Here is a 21,505-nt window from a genome sequence, read left to right as displayed (position 1 = left end):
TTTACAGATAGTAGTTTCATACAAGGACGATTCGCATTAAGAGGCCAGCGAGAGCCCTTGAGTGGTCTAACCTGTGAAGCCAGGCTTGCAGACACATTGGTAGTCATTCGGCAACTGTATGCAGTCAAGACTGTTGGTTGGACTGCAGGGGTTGGAGAGACACTCGTTTATGTCTCCTTCACACCTTTCTCCTGTGAATCCAGGGGGACAATTGCAACGGTATCCACCAACTCTGTCCACACAGGTGCCGTTGTTTAGGCACTTTGGAGGAAAACTGCGTGGCCTCAGGGTTGGAGCACAGTCATCTTCATTGATCTCGCAGAGAACACCTTTAAAAGAGAGATCACTAAATACAACTTTTTTTCCTCTTATAGTAACAGAGAGAGGTTTGTGTTTTATATGTGCTTACCTAATGTGCCTGGAGGGCAGGAGCAGATGTAATGTCCCACTAGATCAATGCAGGTGCCTCCATTTTGGCAAGGATGAGACTGGCATTCGTTGATCTCTATCTCACAGTTCTGCCCAGTATATCCCGGCATACACTGTGATAAGTCAATTTACAGTTACATTATTTCCACAAATGTGCACCAAGTGAACTTACGTTCTCGAAATCTGATAGAGAAGCATATTGCATCAACAGAGTAAGGACTTACATCACACTGGTAGCCTCCTAAATATACCCTGCAGGTGGCGCCATTGCGGCATGGTTTGTCCTCACAGTGGTCCACTTGGCTTTCACAATAACTTCCCATGTATTCAGCAGGACATTTACAAAAGTGGGCATTCCCAGTGTTGACACAGTGACCACCATGGTGGCAAAGCTCATCTGTCTGGAGTCCTGATGAAAGAAATTAGGGAGAAAATTCAAGTCACGATACAAACAGAGGCTGAAGCTTCAAAATGCCATAATGGAGAAAACGTAGAAAAAATACCTCTCTGGCGGGCAGCTGTCTCACAAGAGACCCTTGGGATGTCGCAATAACGCCCAGACCAGCCGTTACTACAGTCACAGATAAAGGACGCATCCTTTTGGCGACAGCGTCCTCCATTTTGGCAAAGAGAGGAACGTCTGCACCAGTCTACTGGTGTCTGAAAGGCAATAGTGAGATGGAAAAATTATTTATTTGTCAAAAAATAAAATGATGGGGAGGCAAGATAGGGGCAAAAGCTTTTAAGAGTCTCCATGAAGGTGTGCGTACCTGACAGCGGTTGCCTGTGTAGCCCTTCGGACATGAGCAACGGAAGGACTCCAGAGCATCTTGACAAATGCCTCCGTTGAGGCAGGGCTGGGAGTCACACTCATTGACCTCGTACTGGCAGTGGGAGCCAGTGAAGCCTGAACGACAGGTACAGGAGTACCCATTGATTTTATCTGTGCAAGTCCCTCCATTAAAGCAAGAACTGTGGACAATGGAGGAAGTACAGTTTTAATGTGTGTAACATTCAATAGTAATATGGATGTATATATCAGCCCTTACAAAGTACAATATGAGATAGCTCCAAGACTCAGAGATAGATGAGCTCACCTTTCAGTGCAATCAGGGATGTTGGTTTCACAATGGATACCTGTGTAGCCAGGCCTACAGGTGCAGGTGTAAGAGTTAACATAGTCTGTGCATGTTCCTCCGTTTTTGCAGGGCGAACTCTGGCATTCATTGATCTCTAAAGCACAGCGAGGCCCAGTAAAGCCTGGCAGGCAGCTACAATGGAAGGAGTTTATGTCATCTGTGCAGGAACCTCCACTTAGGCACGGATCTGATGACACAAAAGGAGAGGAACACTTTGGTCAAATACTGTGAATGCACATCAGACACCTTATAGATGCAGCAGGGTTTTTGGTTGTTGGATATGCTTGTTTGTTTGACAGTAATAGACAGTCACAAGACTTAAGCATGCTATGTTTGAAGGCCACTTACTAGGTGCACAGTCATCGATGTCTGATTCACAGGTCAGCCCAGTGTATCCAGCTCGACAAGAGCACACGAAGCCTCCACGTGTGTTGGTACATGTCCCGCGGTTTTTGCAGGGGTTTGAGATGCATTCATTCACATCTATGTTACACAACTGACCTGAAGAAGGTAGAGATGGGTACAAAAATGTTAGGATAAATATAAGAAATGGTAATGTCATGTGCTTTCGTAAGTCTCCAGACAGATCCTCTTACACTCGATGAGCTGGCACTGAGATTTTAAGTACAATATGTTCTAACCTTGCCACCCTTGCTGGCAGTTACACTGATATCCCAGGTAGTCCGGTGTGTGCTTGCAGACAGCATGATTGGCACAGGGGTTAGGGGAGCAGGGGGTAAGGACCTCAGCACATGTGGGTCCATTGTAGGGGAGCTCGCAGAGGCAGGTGAAACTTGCCACACCATCCACACAGGTACCCTTGTTCAGACAGGGGATCGATGCACATTCGTTGATGTTCACCTGGCATAGGTTACCTGTTGGAAGGAAATACATTATATAATTTGAGTCTGAGGCTTTGTCTGACACTAGTGAATATATCTGCACATTATTAGTACACCACCAGGGGGAGTTACATGACTGAAATGATGAGTTTATTTTAGAATAATCAGTCTAACAGCCTGTCAGATACTTGTTCTGTATACATACAGAGCAGGCTTCTGGTGTGTATTTTATCTGTATTGTATGTAGCAATGTTGAGGCTGATGTTACTTTGAGTTGTGCACCCCCATACCTCTGAAACCTTGACGACACTTGCAGGTGAAGCCATTGAGCTGGTCAATGCATGTGCCAGCGTTCTGGCAGGGACTTGGCAAACAATCGTTTCTATCAAGGTCGCAGTTCTTTCCAACCCATCCAGGCTCACAGTCACAGCGGTAACTGCCAAAACAGAGGTTCATTCAACGATTCAGAAACCGATATACACATTCAAATCTGTAGGACAAGCGACAAGCTCTCAAGACGATCAGTGCAAGTTTCCCGCTCATTACATTGAACCATGTGCATCACTCTAATCTGAAGTTGTAAGAGTTCATACCCGTTGATGTCATCCCTGCATGAGCCATGGATGCAAGGGCTGCTGCCACACTCATCCACCTGAGAGTAACAGTACGGCGGCTTAAAGCCCTCTGGACACTGGCAGTGAAATCCATTCTCTTCATCTACACATGTACCCCCATTCCTACATGGGCTCGATGCACACTCGTCTATTTCCACATTACATTTGGGACCTGGCAGGACAAATGCAAAACAAAATCAAAAATGTGCAACTTTTCCGATAAGGATTCTTTTCTTTTTTTTTTTTTTTTTTTGATCTCAAATTGTCAGTTTAATTGTCACAGGGTCTTACCGGTGAAGCCAGGTTTGCAGACACAATCGTAGCGGTTGATGCCATCCTTGCAGATGCCATAGTCACATGGGTTACTGGCACAATCGTCAAAGTTTATCTCACAGTTTGTGCCTGAGTTCACAAAAAGAGTTTTTGTTTTAAATCTTTTATTATGATTCCATACAACAAGATTAATTTTACAGGTGTAGTAAATATTGACTTCTTAAAATACATGCATATATTTTTAATGTGAATGTCCAATTATTAGTTTTTTTTCCTTACCTGAGGTTCCGTGCTGGCACTGGCAGATGTACTTGTTAACCAAGTCCACACACTTGCCTCCATTCTGACAAGGGTTGCTGTGGCATTCATTGAGCTGGTTCTCACAACGATAGCCGGTATAGCCGGCGTCACAGTTACAGGTGTAGCTGGCAATGCCGTCTATACAAGTACCATGGTGACATGGGTCAGGCTGACAGTTATTGATATTACTCTCACAGAGGGTCCCTTCATAACCTAAAGAGAGAGGCGGGGGAACAAGGTAATTGGTGTTAAAGCACTTATCAAGTCATCTGATGAAGCAAAACTAGCATATGTTGCCTGATAACCTTTTGTGAAATTTTCCAACGTAAAATGATTTTCTTCATGGTTTTAATTCTAATCCCTTTGTGTTTCCCTTTTCCCTTAAAACCATCTCTTATTTCCCTAGAACATACATGGTTTTGTTAAACTGTCTTCCTTTCCCGTTTTTTGTTTATAAAATCTTCAATGGATTTGGGTTGTGATCATTGTGGTTGCCATGTAAACAGTTTTTTGTGTTCTGGGAAAGTAAGTTTCAGTTTGTGTAATGTGTGTAGTGCAGTGCTGAGTCTGGTAAAGCAGTAAAGAAGGGCCCTACGTAGGCCCCCAGTCCTGCTTTTGTTCTCAGTGGCAGAAGGAACAATAGACTGCACAATGTCAAACAGGGCCACTTCACTCAACAGAAGGGGCCCACAAACACAGAGAATACCAAGCAGCTGGCTACTGAAACAATGGAACAGGCTACTTCATAGGCATAGGTCCACACAAACATGTTAAATATCAATGTATAAACACCAACACTTTTTACATGCAGCCTTAGTAACAAAGTTGATGATGGCTCATGGTATCTTGACCTTTTTTCAAACATGAACGTGACCGAATGAGAGGGAATGAAAGTGAAGATAAAGCATAAGGTGGTTTTGTCTGTGGGGGTTTAAAAGACGAACAGATGTCGGGGTGATGACCAAGACTCAGTTCTTGGTAACTGCTGGTCTTCAGTGACCCCATGATCTTTAATGCTGATGAGGGAAAGTGGGATTAGGGGCCTCAAGGCAGTCTGCACGGCCAGCAGACATCCAGGGAAATGGCTGACCCCACAAAACACTCAATACAGCCTCACAAGTGGTTAAGCATCATCTGCTCTTCTGCCGAGGAATAAATCTCCAACAACTACTGATTGACAACCATTAGGTAGAGAAGCCCTTACCTTCAGCACAGCGGCACTCAAATCCGTTAGGCCGGTCGTAGCATTTTGCTCCATTCTGGCAGGGTGTGCTGGCGCACTCATCTATGTCGATCTGACACATGGTGCCAGTAAACCCTGGGACATACAAACATAGAGGTGAAGGGTCAGAAAGAAGTCCAGTGGAAGGGTCCATGCTTAGGTCAGAGGGCAGTTCTGTCCCTTCTCAGAGGGGCAGAGGTCTAGGATAGGTTAGTGACTCTGGGCTAAGGTTGGGTTTAGGAGCATCTTGACTGGTTAAAAATGCATCATCTGTGCACTTGGGCTGATGCTGAGATGACCACTAATACAATCCAATATAAAGGCTGTGACCCTGAAAAGTGTTGGAGGCGGGACAATAGATGTAGTACAACCATACAAGGTGGATTTAAAAAGACAGATTGATAAACTGATAAACTAAAAATAGTACAATGTAGAATTACTTCTGTTAATACCATTATTAATAGTATTGTAATTATTATTTGTTGTAACATACTGAATATCTGTAACTTGAATAGCCTGAGAAACTGCCCAGGCTGGAAATAAGTGGGCACAGTGCCCAGACAGGGGTGAATTGGTGCATTGGTAGCACACTGCTCAGTTGATTAACAGTGTCAAGATAGTCTGCGTGTTGGTGCTTTGGCTGCAAATGGGGGAGGGGGCAGGGGAGAGGAGACAGTGGGATTGTTTTCTCTTTTAGGGAGCCCCCACCCCTTCCTGCATCAGCACCACCGACTCAAAAGCGAGATGGGGGGTGGAGGGGAGACGTCTGTCCCAGATGTAAATTGCGGACCTGGAAAAGAATCTCATTAACAGGACTGCTGTTCCCCACCATCACCACGGTAGGGTGAGGGAGACTGCTGTCCCTTCCACATTCCACAGAGGAGGGGGGCGAGGGTCACAAAAGTGTCTTTGTTCTGGCGAAAGTAGAGGATAGGCAGCCTTTTGGTTCTGTCTTCTATACGAGTGGAGGTTCTGCACACTAGCAGGCAGACAGAGCGAGGCTGACCCTCCCTCGTCTGGATCTTGGGACATTTAAAATTTGCTTTTTGTTCTCACTACTGCTGCTGCGTTGAGTCAGAGTTGTTACAATAGATAGAAAATATACATGTGAAATAGTAATTGTCAGTGAAAATCTCACCTGGCTGGCAGGTGCATGTGAAGCCATTGACCATGTCCCGACAGATGCCATCATTCACACATGGGTTGCTCTCACAGTCATCCACATCAATCTCACAGTAAGTCCCCATGTAGCCTGGAAGACAGAAGTTCAAAGTGAATCCAAATACATTTTGCAGTTCAAGCCATGTTCAGTTTTGATGCAGTTTTAGGCCAGTTAAAGGCCGACAGTCCATGTAATTGTTTGTTAGGGGGTAAGGAAGTGTGGGAAACTTTTCTTACATGGGACAGTGGTCTCAGCTGAACTTCAGTGTTCCCACTCTACTGGCCTGAAATCCCTACACACTACTGTCCTTGGAGCATTTCCTCTCCATGGGTAAGTGCTCTATTCACCAGTTGCATGTTATGCACTTTGTGTGAGTAAACTATGTAAGGCTTCGTCATTGATGTGAAACAGAGTGTGGATCAGTGGGCTGCCCCTGGGGAGAGGCTAGCATAGATTTAGAAATAATCAGCAGCTCCACATGAGCCTTGCCAGGCTGGCTGATGATGAGGAGGGTGAAGAGGAAGAGCCTGTCTCTGGAAATTAAGGGGGAGGGGTAGAGGCTCTGGGAAAAGGCCTCTTTCCCTCTCTGTGTGTATGAGGGGTGCAAAGTGGAGCACAGAGGGGCCCTATTGTTCTGCTCCATTCCCACCACTCCACTACTCATTAGTATTCACTGCACACTCCTCCCCCTTACTGCTGGCCCTCTCTCACTTCCAGTCCTATAGACCAAACTCCCAGCTCTAATTTGTATAGTTCCCCAACCCCAGGATGCATGTAGGACTGTGCGTGAGAGTTTCACTGTGTTTTGTCACTGAGTGTCCAAACCACTATTTAGTCCTAAGTAATACCCTGTCTGGCTGTATGGTCCACTGAGAGTAGAGTACTGCCTCAATGCCCCAAAATCAATGGGAATATATTGCATAACAGTCTACACTGTGAGTTAGCATGGCAACATAGAATATAAAGACCAGAAGGTCAAGTTTATATTTTTTGTTTTTCTATTCTTTCTGTTTATGCATGTAAAAAAAAAGCAAAGGGCTGATGTATGATTTTATGGGCCTAATATTACCTGGCATGCAGATGCATGTGAATTCTCCAATGCGATCCAGGCAAGTGGCATCATTTTGGCAGGGCATGGACAGGCATTCGTTGATGTCGATCTCGCAACGCGGGCCCGCATATCCGCGGCCGCATTGACACTGAAAGGATCCCTCTGTGTTCACGCACTTTCCAAAATGCTCACATGGGTTGGCACCTGCATGAGACAGTTTGGAGATTGGATTCATAAAAATGAAACACACTCAAGGATAAAACAGACGACATGAACCACATGACCCCTCCACTGAGAACTGTTTAAAAAAAAAAATTTTACTTACCAATTGAACACTCATCCATGTCCTGGTTGCAGGCACCTCCTACAAAGCCGGCAGGACAGGTACAAATTGCGCGCCCGTTCAGTGGGTTGGTGTCACACACTGCCCCCTCGTTGCAGGGGTTGCTTACACATGCATCGTCGAGGTGGCACAACAAACCTGTTGAGAGGCAAGACGAAGACATATGCGAGTTTTAATCACTTAGCTGCGAGGACTAATGGGAGTACAAGTGCCATTTAGCAAACCAACTTACCGGTCTTTCCCACAGGGCACTCGCAGAAGAATGACGCGACACGGTCATGGCAGGTGGCGCCATTAAAGCAAACGGCTATGGCACAGTCATCAATGTTTTCACTGCAGTCATCTCCGGTCCAACCATTAACGCAGACACAAGTATGACCACCGATGGTGTTAAAGCAAGTGCCACCATTGTGGCAGGCATTTGGTTGCATGAGACACTCGTTGACATCCTCAGCACAATATTGACCTGGTGTGACAAACAACAAAATTGGCTCAGACATAGTCAACATTGTTATATGAATAAATATGTTTAAAATTTTAGGTTAATAAAGCTTTACCTGTCCATTCAGGTGAACACTGACAATTATAGGTGTTGACGCCATCTACACAAATTCCACCATTCATACACTTGTGACCTGGACAATCGTCTACATTATTCTCGCAGTTGTGTCCCTCAAAGCCTGAAACAGATGGAGAAGAGCGGAGTTATGACACACAGACACAGTAACACACAAACACTGAAAGTTTATTAAACACTCAGTGGTCCCCCTGGTTCCGGACTCTAAGCATTTCCAAGTGTAACCTTGAGTCATATTTCCCACACTTGAGGAGGTGCAGGGCAATGTGGGCAGTAAAAAGGTTCAGGGGGTGTCTGAATGTTTACATCTTCCTATGATGGTTCCCACACGATGCCAGCAACAGACATGACTCCTGTCAGCCTGAGAGGTCCACACTCCCCACAGTGTTTGCTTGTTTTATAATCTCTCACAGTTTCAATGACTTCCTCTCTGGCAAGAGATATTTCCTGTCAGCTCCCCAGTGGGAAACCAGAAGGCCCATAAACTAAATTCCTTCTGTTGTGAACACAACACAGTGATCCAGAGTGCCGTCAGGCTACTACTCCAACTCTCCCTCCATCCCATCTCCCATCAGTAGCTATTAATAGCAGACAGGAAGCTGACCTGGGAGAGAGGAGTGAATCTCAAGCTACAACACTAACAGCTACGTCATCAGGCTGAGACATCTGTCTTCCTGAAGCACTGCTTGGGGCCTGGGAAAGCAGTAGGCCTGCACTTTGACACTTAAGATGTTTTTCTCTGTGGACATGTGTGTGTCTGTCTGTGTCTGTCTGTGTGTGTGTGTGTGTGTGTGTGTGTGTGTGTGTCTGCACATGTTCTATTATGCTAATAGGCAGCTATCTTACCTGGAAGGCAAGCACAATCGTAGGAGTGGTCACTGGTCTGTCGACAGGTTCCCCCATTAAGGCACTGAGATGGGGCACACGGTAGAGTGGACACCTCACACGTGCGTCCACTGTATCCAGGTTGGCACTGGCAGCGGAAGGACCCATGGGTGTTAATGCAGAGGCCACCGTTGAGGCACACGCCTGGCTTGCGGCACTCATCAATGTCATTGCGGCAGTTCTTTCCCTGGAAGCCAGGTGGGCAGGAACAGTTGTAGTGGTTATTCCAATTGGCACAACGTGCCCCATTGGCACATGGACTTGTGGCACAGGCATCAATCAGGGAGCAGTCTTGGCCTGGGGATTAAATGTGAATTGTGTTTGGTTAATCGAAGAACTTTCATTCTCCCTTCTCAAATATGCTCTTTAAAACAAAAGCAATTGCAAAATACGCACCTCTGAACCCTCTCTGGCATACACAGGTGTATTGTGGGATACCATTGACAACTTGGCTCTTGCAAGCTGCTCCGTTCAGACATGGGGATCGATGACAGGGATCCAGTTGCTGACAAAGAGGACCAATGAATCCAGGGCGACATCTAAAAAAAAAAAAACATGCAAAAGGCACACATGAATACACAAAACACAAACACACATTACGATGTCTTTGGGTCCAAATAGGTCACAAAACTAACAAGCCAGGCAACTAAGACCGAGCTGTGACAGAGTTTCCTCATGCTTTGGGTTTTACAATCAGGGCACAACGACACCTTGGCAAGGCCTTCTGCCCGACTCATTCTTTGGCGTGAGTAATGATTTTATGCCCTTGACTGAATTTATACCGGCATAGTTTACCCCATAAAGTCTAATCATGTATTACATTGTTCATTGAATAAGACACAAACACAAACACACAAACACTCAAAACACTCGCTCTAAGTTATGAAGATTTAGGGACACCATCTCTCTTTGAGTTAATGGTTTCATAAAGCAAATACTCTGTTATTTCCAGATGGAAAGCCAAACCGTTATCCATGTCAGATTACATTCTTTGACTATTACACTTTTCCCCACCTCAACTCTTATTCTGTTCTCATATTTAAAACAAGGAACACACCCAGAACCAGCAGTCTGGAAAATTCACAACTGCCAACAAATACAATCATGAGAAAAATGAGGACTACACACAGAAAACATGAAGCAAATGGAAGAAGCAGCTGTGGTGTTGGAATGAAAGAACAGATCCTCCTCCCAGCCTGTATACTAGAAGAAAAGCTCATTAACTTGATGAAACACTAACATCTTGCATATGTAGAATGTTTTTTAGCCAAGTTCCTCTGTGTTCAGTTTCAGGTTTTCTGACAGAACAGTTTCTTAATTGATCAACACAGGTCATAAAATGGCTCATATTTTACTGGTGCTGTTGTATGTAAGAAACAATAATGTACATATAAAAAATACATTATATTAAGCTATAAGGAATGCCAAAGTGTGTACACACGATACTGCATCTGAGCACAAATGTGAAACTTCTGCTGCTGCTTTGCTACACTGGGAGGATTTTGTGTCAGATGAACCTCCAACATGCTCCAAGAAAGGACAAATAAACGGATGAACAGGGATTGATGTTGCTCTGTGGAGATGTCCTATGAGAGTTTAGACAAGGTTTTCACTTACTAAGGGGTCCAATGTGAGCTGGTAACTCTACACCCACAGACTGGATACAAGCCCCCCTCTTCAAACAGGCTGTTTGATGCTGATGACAAGGCAGTGATGACTGGGTTCAGCCTGCCCCTGGGCACTTTCCCCAGGGTAGGATCAACAATGAGTTTTTCAGATATTTTTTTTTTGCCTGTTTTGTTTGCTTTGAACCAATACTATTACGGGATCTTGGTCCGATACTAACTCAAATAACTAGACATCTTAAACATTTTTAAAGTTATTAATCTTATTCAACAAAGTTAGGAAATACAATTTAAAGTTGAGCCTTAAATGACAAATTTGGAAGAATAATTCACACTTTTTATGTGGGGAGGGATACATCTTTAAACACTGGTATAAGTGTACTTTATTTTATCCAATACCTAAACCTAGGAATCACAATTCAGAAAAATATTATTATTTTTTGCACCCCTGGACATTTTCCCAGCTTGTGAAAGACAACAGTGAAATGGAGGAGCCACATGAATTAACCTGCAAAAGAGACAGGAGCAGTACAGAAAAAGTAAAATAAAAAAATAAATAAAAAAACCTGTTTAAATTTTGAATGAGAGTTGATAAATCAGCAGTGGAACGAGTCATGAAAAGAGTTTAGTTTTAACAGTTTTTGCAGCTACTCTTCTTCCACCCACAGCTCCCCCCAAAAACGTAAGCTTAACCCCCCCCCCAAGCGCTGAAAGGTCAGATGTCAGAGGTCCCCTGTCTAATTGTGATGATAATGTCACTCAGGCTGCAGGGAGTGGGGTGGGGCTGCTCTGCAGGAGAGAATGTCACCCGAAGGCAGAATTGTTGAGAGTGCGGCCAAAATGAGAAGACAGTAGTCCGGTCCATAAAGAATGTCATGTCATATTTCCTGTAATCCCCCGTCCCTTGCTCTGAAAACAGTATGTTCACACATTAGTGCGTTCCTTGTTGCCCTAGCAACCTCACAGATGAACAAGCAAGCCAAACACTCAACCAATCGCCCTTCCCCAACCCCCCTACCCTTGGTCCCCATGGCTATTTGTCATGGCTTGGCTGGGTTTATTTAGAGGCAAATTAACTATGTCTGGAATCTAGGGTGCCACTAAAAAATTGAACACTATGTGGCTCACAGACAGCTTTAAAAGGACAGAGAAAAAAGTTGCTTATTGAGCTGAAATTACCACAAAAGCTGGCAGTCAAAACCTTGAGTAACTTTATACTGTGGGGATTTGATAGACGTTGAAAGCCCAAAGACAACAGTCTCAACATATTGTTTTCTAACTACAATTCCAACTTCCTAATACTCTACATTGTGTGTGTGTGTTGTTTCTTGCACTGAAGGGACTAACAGACGTAGAGTGTTGATAACGTGGGGAAGAATGAGATCAAAGTGCAATTTTTTTTTTTGCTCCTGCAAATGTGTGTTTGTGCTTTATTTATGAGGGATATGACGCTGGTATTCCTGATAAATGATTTGTCCTTCCTTGTGAATGCACACTTAATTGAGCAGGAAAAACACATTCTTTTGACTCGTTGTCAAAATCCGACTCCCTTATGACACAATAAGTTGAGCGCTTTAAGAGAAAAGAGACTGTTGGAGACTTTTTGTATTTGTCTTTATGGACCTGAGAGTTTCCTTATCAGGCTCTTTACAACCTTGTGAATTCTGCCGCCTCTGAGAAAAGCATGGTAGGAACTGTGCCTTGACTGGGCCCAGCCTTTTTTTGTAAAGGATGTGAAGGGCAGGTGCAGTCTGCTGTTGTGCAACGGGCCCCTGAGTCATATTTAGTGAGCACTGACTTTTGACCTCCGAGGAAGAGAGTGGAGCAGATGAGGAGGAGGCCTTTGAGGGCAGCAGAGGGATGGCAAAAGAGGGTAATCTCTTTGTGTCAACACATGTGACGACTTCTGCCAGCTGCAGCCTCGGCACCATGCATCTGTCCACATCTGTCAGTGCGACCTCCTCGAGATGTAGGCAACCATTTTCCTGCCAGACCTTTAAGCCAAAACAACTGTGTTGTTTCTCTCATGAGAAAAAAGCCCAGTGAGTTACCAAAACATGCAGTCACACACTGAAGCCATTTCACAGCACTCAAGAAATGTGGTCATACTTCACAAACACATGCACTTCTATCATTTACTTTAAAAACCATTACACAACGGCACCACTGAAACACAGCAGTCATGCAACAATCACCACAAGCCAAAAACATAAAAAGGAACTTACAATCAGTGCCAGCCTCTGAGGAGGGATAGTATTGTGAATGCATGAAAGACAAGATCCAGAGAGAAATTACAGAAGATGCCAGAGAAAGACAGCAAAGGACATTTCTATGGACAAGAGTGCGAATAACTCATACGACGCTGTGATTATGTCAGATATGACATCCCAGCAGCGTTTTGGGATTTCTCCTTTTTGTAGCAACAGGTGTGGAAGTGTTCCGACTCAAGCCATTTGATTGAAGTGACTTTTGTCACCTGTAACACAATTCTAGTTTTCCTGCTTTCTGGGTCACTGATGCAGGGTAACCTGAGCTCCTCCTTTCCTATACAATAGGAGCTACTCTGCCAGAGGTCAAAGGGTGGCTCACCTGTGAACAAAGAGGCTGTAATCTCTGACACAGTTCATACACACAGTCATGCTTCACAAAGAAACACATAAGAATAGGTACTTCAATCATAGAGAGAATTTCCTGAGGCTAATGGCGAGGAAGAGCAACAATAAAAGGACTACTCTATGGGCAAGATTTCAAGTTCTATGTTGCATGACAAAAACAAATGGAAGATTTATAAATTCTTTTGAACCTGGGGTTATGAGAAGAAAATATTAGTCTGTGGGAAACCTCTTACGGCACTGCCTCTTCCCCCAAACCCCTCCTTCCAAAAGCAAGCAGGAATCAGCTTTATGCGAGTCCATACTGACACCATACTGCCAACCAGAGCCCATCCACATCCCCCTCCTTCCAACAGCCTCCTGTGCTCCGCTCTCCTCAGCTTGGCTCTCCCTTTCTCAGCAAAGAGCCAGATTGGGGGTTGGGGTGCATTTTGTGGCCCAAATAAAAGAGCTAAAGTAGTCAGAACTCCTTTGTATGAAGTGTTGGGGGGGAGCAGTGACCCAAACAGCTAGTCTTTCAGGCCTGCGCTTACACGGACGAACAGGCCTAGGCTGTAGCCTGGCAACAGTAACCCATGGTGAGGGAGAACTAGACTGGGAAAAAGGGGGTGTTGGAAGGCAGGGTTTCATAAGGACAGTTGGAGCTCTTCAGAGGACTTATTGCCCACATATGCAGGTAGCAATGAGCAATTTGACCAATGCAGTTGGTAATGAAATAAGGTTGTTTCTTCAAGTTTAAAATCCATTTTTTATGTACTCATTAAATCAACGAGGTGTTGAAATCTCGACATGTGGCTTTTTTGGGAGCACCCCTGGAGCATGAATATTAAACATGTGAAGAACAGAACATTTAACTTCCTCTGGAGAACAGCCTTTGTAGATCAACTTATTTCCAATACCAATATTTGCATGTAAAAGAACATAAATCCAAAAACCAGTGAGGACCGCTCAGTGCTTCTGCACCAAGCAAAGCAATGACTCAGTCATTATGAAAAGTTTTTACACTTTTACATCAAACCAACAGACCAATTTCGACTCAACTCTCAACAGAAAGCCTGCAGAATACTGCTCTTCATTTTTTAAATAGCAACACATTTGCCCATAACCACATTGCATGAATCCCAGGGACGAGGTCTGTCAAAGCATTCTCCACTGAACTTCACCACAAAAACCCCACCCAACCACCTAAACTGAAACAGATTCCCTTTAACTTTGAAACTAAAATTTAAACGACCCCATACCCAACATAGCATGAAAGATTAAACAAAACGGCTTTGCTTTTGTATTGTCTCTACTTTGCATTGATGTTAAAAACTAAATATTTTAGACTCTTCAAATGGCCTGTCTTGCTTTTAATTCCTCAGCAAGTTTTTGAAGCTTGGATAAAACACAACGGCTTCTGAGAAAAAACAGAAACCGTTTCAGAGATTGGCGTAGACTGCAGACTTTTGTATGCTGACAGTCCTGAAAGAATGAGACTTGTTTAAGGAGCACTGGCAAAGGTTTGAAGTGATGGGCTTAGGCAAGCTGGCAGGAGACTCCATTAATTGCCGTCCAGAGCCACGACAGAAAGTAAAATAGATGTTAAAGATGGGTGAGAGTCAGTCCAACTTGAAACACTTAGTAAAAGTCAAACACAAAACTTTTTAAATTATAACTTCACATTCTAGTTTTGTTTAAAGACCTCACAACACAAGATAAATCAAACAAGGGCAATGTAAACATTTGCCAAGTGCTGCCTGGGTAAAATGTCTAAAGTGCACCTCATGGAAAAGTCAATGTCTTTTCCTCAATCATTTAATTATGGACCCATCCCTTCCTCTTCCAAAGGGGAGGGAGAGACCAAAGAAATTTTGCTGGCAGACCTCAGTTATTCCAATCAGGCCTTCTTCAGAAGTCATCATCTTATGCGTCAGAACAACATTCAGGGGATGAGACTTTATACATATGTTTTAATAAGACTGTGGCTGCTTCAAGTGCTCGGCAAGTGAGCACACTGATCCTGCTGCTTTCAGGTGGCATGTGAATTGATGCAAATGGGAGTAGTATTGTAAGACAATGGGTGGCTTATTATAACAGCGCCAGTGATATCAGTTTGTAATTATGTGAAAAAAAAAAGTTCTATATAATGTTTATGAAAAGCATTTGGTTCATTAATACATTGACCTCAAATGGAATATCAATATAAAACCACTGTTTTATTTTTCTGAATATGTGTGAATCCTGGAGTATGAACCTAATTTTTTTAATTAAAAAATGACAAAATAAGTGCAGTCATAGTGTAAATGACTGAATACAACAAAATGGGCCAGAAGGTGGGAAAGTAAAGGAGCATGATGGAACAGGCACACAAAGTAAGCTCCTTAAGCCTCTCTGATAAGTCAGGATGTGCGTAGAAAGGAGGTCAAAAGGCACCACTTCCTGTGATGGAGCCTGGGAACGACAGCTCCAAGTCACCAGTCATAACCCATAGGGAAGAAGGGACCACACATCCAAACTGTCTTCCAAATGATGGTGACAGAATCTATCTTATATTGGTCAATCTACCCATCTTATCAAGTCACTTTTAATCCTACAGGGACTGTAAAAGATCAGTTGCTTTTACAATGACAATGGCTCAATCTGCCTGTCAGAACAGCATGAGTGACAGGGGCTATGTGGCCTCACAAAATTGCAAAGTAACTAATTGCAAATCAAACAAGTTGTTCCAAGCATTCCCTTTTCAATGAGACAAGGCTGACAGTATTGTTAAAGGCATTCCTGAGGGGGCTACCAGGGTGAATGGATGGGAGGTACGGACAATAACCTGAACGCACCAGAGGGACAGGAGGAATCTTACTAAGCATTCCTTTCTAATCCACCGTAAAGATGCCAAAGAAAACACGAGCCCTGAGGTGCTCTGAACTAAGCCAACAATATAATCTGTCTCTTTGCTACGGTCTGTCAGTAAATATGTGCACTGGCATATTTCCACTTCAATGTGAAGTGTTTTCCTTGACAATGCAGTTTTCAACTCTTTTTGACAATTTAGCTTGCAGGTGCTACATTTCCCACTTTGAAAGGTTGGTTCAGACAAATGTAATCTTCATAATAGAAAAAGAAGATCAACAAAATGTGGCTTAAACACAGGTACGGTTCTTTCTATTTTCTAAAAATGGGATAGCAGCGGAAAATACAAAGATTTTAAAAGAAAGTTTGCGTCTCCACACACACTTTATAGACTGTCTGCTTCCCATCAAACTCAAGTGTCCTCTTTTTTCATGCTTGAGGAGACTGGAAGGTGATACAGGGACATGACAAAACAGTCATCATTTATGGGCTAACTCTGCTACTGAGGTCCAGGGCAACACATTAACACACACACACACACATATATATATATGTGTGTATATATGTATATATATATATATATATATATATATATGTGTGTGTATATATGTGTATATATATATATATATATATATATATATATATATATGTGTATATATATGTATATATGTATATATGTATATATGTATATATATATATAAACCACTGGATTTATCCACAGAGAAGCTGTGATTTTATTTCCATTCAGTTTAGAGGATCTGAGAGGAAGGAGACTTGGCCATAAACTGAGACTGTGTTAAGAGACAGAGGCTGAAGATGAGTGCCAAGGGCTGAGACAACTTGAGGAAGAAAAAAAAAAGACTGGACTTGTTTGACACTGCAGTGTGAGAGAGGCAACATGTGCTAGGGGGACTGTGAGCTACCGGCTTCATTCCTCCACAAGCTTGTCTCTCACAGTATGGGGGCGGCTGACTGCTCAATGGCAGCACCTGGCCCTATGCTTCCCCTTTGTCAAGATCTGACTTCACTGGATTACCATCACAACATCCACCAGCTGTCCTCTACGCAGCCCCCCTTGCCCTCCCCTACTCCTTCCCATCCTCCATATACCCCGTTCCCTACCCCCAGTCCAATCCCTCCAGCTGGATCCCCTCTGAATGACATCCTCTCAATCTGCCTAATTATCTGTCCTCCAGCGACGCCGCTGTGGCCCTCTCACAGGCTAAAAATGAGGGACAAGACATCATGACTGCACACTAAAAAAACCACACTACCTGTGACACTATCAACCTTCAAAGTCAAGTTCAAAACTCTGGGCCACAATGTGCAATATTATTTGCTAAACACCTAAAGTTTATATTAGTAAGAACGCACTCCCAACAGAGCACTTATCCTTATCAAACTTTCAGACAAAAATAAATAGAAAAAGCATGTATGGCACTTTCAGAATGCCCATTTGAGGTATTTCCCCCGTTCCACACAAGACCAAGGTTTGCGATTGCCGTTACAAATTTCTTCAAATGATCTCAGACTCTGATAAGGATATTTGTGCATTCTTATCAATATCATAGTCACTTCAGGAGCAGGAAAAAAAACCCTTTGTAAAATGCATATATGTCCGACTACATGTTTACAATCACATGGTGATTCATTTATGGCTGACAGCCTTATCTATTAAAACTTGGTAAGACTGGCGGGTCAGAGGGTGATGAGAACAGGTGAGAATGCACAAGTTAATCAGATTTAAAGAATAACAGTTTTGTTTTTTTAAATGAGGTCACAGAAACCAGTAAAATATTAAAATACAAAGTTTGTTCAGCTGAAAGGTTTACCAAAGCACACTTCTGTAGTCCCCAGTCTTTGAGGTTTCCTGCATATGATGGCTAGAGTATAGTTTGTAACTGTGTTTGCCAACATGATAGAGGATCTATCGGTATTTGGGACACTGACAATGGAAGCTGCCATAGCTGCCACAGTATTAGTGTCAACTGAGAAGGTCCTTGCTCGAAGAGAAAATAAAACAACACAGTGGTTGGAGAAGCAGGAATAGAAGAACATTCTCCACACAGAACAATGTGTGTATTTCTGTGGAACAGCGGACATTTCAAGCAAGGTTGTTTTCTCCATGGTTCTCCGAATTCCTTTCAAATGCCAAAACATGTATCTGTGCCTGCATTTTGTTTCTGTCTCTCCACTCTCTATTTGCCTCACATTGCTGTGGCCTTTCTTCTCTACCTCCCTACGCCCAGTTCGTATGGTGCCAGGTTACAGGCAGGTATCTGGTAGAAGAAAGGATCTTTTCTGCTGTTTTGGATCTCCTGTTTCTGGAGGCTCCCAGGAGAAGGGGTGGGGTGGCTCCACCACTCACCTCTGTCTACGACTGATCTGACCACTCTCATGTGGCCACGCTCCGCTTCACTGCTCAGTCCTGCTCGGGGACTCTTTCTACACAGTGTGGTATATTTGATGTCCCTTTCCATTAGCAGTCCTTTCTTTTGCACTTTTAACTGCTTCTTTTTCTTGGCTCCGAACCAACCTGGGGGGAAAAAAAGTGCCTAAACCCTATACCCCTAACATATGTACACATACATGTACACAGTAAAACACACTGAAGGAACAAGAAGGGCATATTAATGGAGTCTCTGAGTAGCCTAGAATCCCTCCCCTTTGATGTAATGAAAACAGATCTTCAGGTGAACATATAGTAGCGAGAGCGTTGTGTCAACTTTTACTACGAGCAGGCAGGTGCATATTCTGTGTGGGGTCGAAAATAAATGATTTGCTCAGACATTTTTAAGATATGCTGAAAAAAGATCTGGTTGCATTATACATTTACTAACTTCACAACACTAACCCATCATGGCTCCAGCTAATGATTGAAAAAATGTGGGTGGTAGTTACCTGTCCAGCATCCAGCTGAGTTACACATTTGCTAATGTGTAATGGCTACTATTCACAGAATTATCACTTTGGAGTTAATGAAATGACTTTTATGTTTAAAAAATAATATGCACATATACTCATCGCTAGTGGAAGGTAATCCATGTTGTTGGCCTAACTATGACCTGTGCAGCATTGTAAAGTGCAAACAACTCCCATAAAATAATAAATTCACAGTTTTGGAGGGAAGCTACCAAGGACTTTTTGTTCTACCAATGACTGTATCTCCTCCTCTATCTTAACACTCAGGCATGTTTCCCTTTAGCTAAAGGGCTTTTAAAAGGGCGAATGACCCCAGGGCAAGACACTGTAGGCTATTTAAGTTGACCATTGTAATGGGAGCCCACACAACCCCCGCCAAAATTTGAAAAACAAAGGCCTTATCAGTGTCAGTAGATGTGAAGCCTGAAAAATGCCCAATGCAGGCAGGAAATGAAAACAATTCATCAAAAAAGTGTTTTCAAAGTCATAACACTAATTCTCCTTCTCGGTAAAAGTTAAACACAAAGAAAGGACTAAACACACAATGGAGAAAAAGAAATGTAAAAACTGGAGAAAAAAAAATTGGAAGAAAATCTTTTCCCATGCAATGTCTAACATAACGCTGTGATTTATGTCTGACAAAGCTTTTGTAACAGGTGCAGAGATGATGTGGCAGCCAAACATGTTGAGGCTCGTGGATTATCATCTGCACTGGCCCAGATCAATTTATCTTGTCTTTCACCACTTTCCTGTGATAGTGTAGCCAAAAGGATATAAAGATTAAAATATCAAGAGGGTATATCACCATTATTGCTTTTGAACAAGGATCAGCCAGTGAAATAATTTTTCTTCAGAACTTTTGAAGAAACAGAAAAACAACTGCCAGTTTAAATCCATTAACACACACTGTCTGCATGTTTTGTTTGAATGCCTTTCAAACGCTGAAAGGAAAGTCTGGCACATTGCTCTTATCCGAGAACATATTTACTTAAGTTCCACTTACATGCATCGAGATGGTGAATCTAAGCATGTCCCCCCATTTTCACAAGGTCTGTATTTATCCACGCAACGGAATCCTGTGGAAAATTAAGACAATAGTTAGATACCAAGAAAACTGACATTATTAGAAGGCATCCAATTACTTGGAAATGAAACAAGATGCCAATTCCAGCAAAAATATTGTTTGTATGATTCCTAATATTAGAACTCTTTGTAGAAAATAATGATAATAGAAAAAAAGGAAATGAACCTTGAAAGTGGTTTCAAGCATGTATGTCCAGATGGCAGGCCTTTGCCACTTGTAGCATCAAGCAGACACACCATGGTATGTTTGTTATTCCATATAAACTACACTGTTTGTTATAGAGACTCACATAACTTGTTTGTTAACGCTTGTAAGGCAGTTGTCTTTGTGGATTCATTCATAATGTTTTATAGTCTTTTTTCTAGGGTTTCCGAGGGGGGGAAAAATCAGTTGTTTAAAGGTCTTTGTTCAAAAGGGAGGGGGTTACATCCACTCATCACTCTCTGTTTAAACTCAAACCAGTTAACCCCTTCTTCTACATACAATGGATTCAATTTAGGACACATCAATTAAAACATCATGTATGAAGCTCATCAGACCAACTTTTAAAACTATGCTTTCACACTTTAGGGATGGGAACAGGAGAACCGAATTAAGAAGAGGCTGGAGGAGCAGCCAGTCTCCAACAAAAGAGTACCAACCAATACAGAAAGATGCTATCTTTTCTTTTGTACATAAAACAATCTAAAGGAAGATTAAGGGAAATTTAAGTTGTTGTTCATGGAGCAGTTTGACAGAGATGGATTCACAAAAAACTATTGTTTGAGAGTGAATTCAATATTTGATGATTGAAGGCTGTATGTCTCTGATAGTTTGCGTTACATTTCTCCCATTAGCCCATCTTTGGCGATGCCAGCAGAGCTTTGGAGATGTTTGTAGTCAATGCTATATGAACACCTATTACTTGTAAAAAATAAAGATTAATAGTACTTTCAAAAGTGAAGAAAAAATACTATTGCTCGTTGTGATAGAATTTAGCCAATAGAGTTATCAGCAACCGTACAAAGGATGCGCTGCCCAGACATGTCCAGTTTATACATGAACATTTATCACTAGTCGTGCAATGTTTGATAAAATGAATTAACAAGGCTTACCTTCGCAGTTGTGCATAAACAATAAAAATGAAAAAATAATCCATGGAATATTCCCTTCCATTTTGGTGGAAAGTTTCCAACGTTTCAAGTCGGTCTTTTAGTAGAAATACATCCTTTTTTAAGTTCACATAAAAATGAAGGCTCCAAAATCGATGGGGATTTTTTCATAAAGTCAGCCGAAAAGCGTAATTCCAATCCCGTTATACCTCCGCAGCTCGGCCACGGCTGCTGTGATTCTTGGTGAACCTCCTCAAACTTTTGAAAAAGTTTGTCTTCCCGATCTGTCCCAGCGTCTACTGAACTCCGCCTCTCTCTCTCTTTCTCTCTCTCTCTCGCTCTCTCTCTCTCTCTCTCTCTCGCTCTCTCTCTCTCTCTCTCTCTCTCTCTCTCTCTCTCTCTGTCTCTCTGTCTCTCTCTCTCTCTCTCTCGCGCTCTCTCTCTCTCTCTCTCTCTCGCTCTCTCTCTCTCTCTCTCTCTCTCTCTCTCTCTCTCTCGCTCTCTC

The 21,505-nt window shown here is 42.8% G+C and overlaps 1 protein-coding gene across 1 annotated transcript in view; it reads right to left on the bottom strand.

The window, feature by feature from the left end:
* notch3 (notch receptor 3) overlaps positions 1-21,297 on the bottom strand; it is a 28,777-nt gene extending 7,480 nt beyond the window's left edge. The window contains exons 1-22 of the mRNA XM_079366502.1: positions 21,004-21,297; positions 19,829-19,901; positions 9,234-9,376; positions 8,799-9,134; positions 7,933-8,055; positions 7,608-7,841; positions 7,358-7,513; positions 7,051-7,236; positions 5,958-6,071; positions 4,802-4,915; positions 3,577-3,810; positions 3,316-3,426; positions 3,004-3,196; positions 2,701-2,846; positions 2,210-2,443; positions 1,917-2,069; positions 1,527-1,755; positions 1,200-1,401; positions 933-1,089; positions 654-838; positions 410-542; positions 72-329 (exon numbers count right to left, since the gene is read on the bottom strand). Coding sequence (XP_079222628.1) covers positions 72-329; positions 410-542; positions 654-838; positions 933-1,089; positions 1,200-1,401; positions 1,527-1,755; positions 1,917-2,069; positions 2,210-2,443; positions 2,701-2,846; positions 3,004-3,196; positions 3,316-3,426; positions 3,577-3,810; positions 4,802-4,915; positions 5,958-6,071; positions 7,051-7,236; positions 7,358-7,513; positions 7,608-7,841; positions 7,933-8,055; positions 8,799-9,134; positions 9,234-9,376; positions 19,829-19,901; positions 21,004-21,064 — 3,775 coding nt within the window. The 5' untranslated portion in view covers positions 21,065-21,297. The remainder of the gene's footprint in view (positions 1-71; positions 330-409; positions 543-653; positions 839-932; positions 1,090-1,199; positions 1,402-1,526; positions 1,756-1,916; positions 2,070-2,209; positions 2,444-2,700; positions 2,847-3,003; positions 3,197-3,315; positions 3,427-3,576; positions 3,811-4,801; positions 4,916-5,957; positions 6,072-7,050; positions 7,237-7,357; positions 7,514-7,607; positions 7,842-7,932; positions 8,056-8,798; positions 9,135-9,233; positions 9,377-19,828; positions 19,902-21,003) is intronic.
* Positions 21,298-21,505: the final 208 nt, after the last annotated feature.

The sequence above is a fragment of the Symphodus melops genome (genome assembly GCF_947650265.1).
Source record: "Symphodus melops genome assembly, chromosome: 17".
In the NCBI taxonomy this organism is placed as follows: Eukaryota; Metazoa; Chordata; class Actinopteri; order Labriformes; family Labridae; genus Symphodus; species Symphodus melops.
This window is presented reverse-complemented; position numbering and strand designations above follow the sequence as displayed.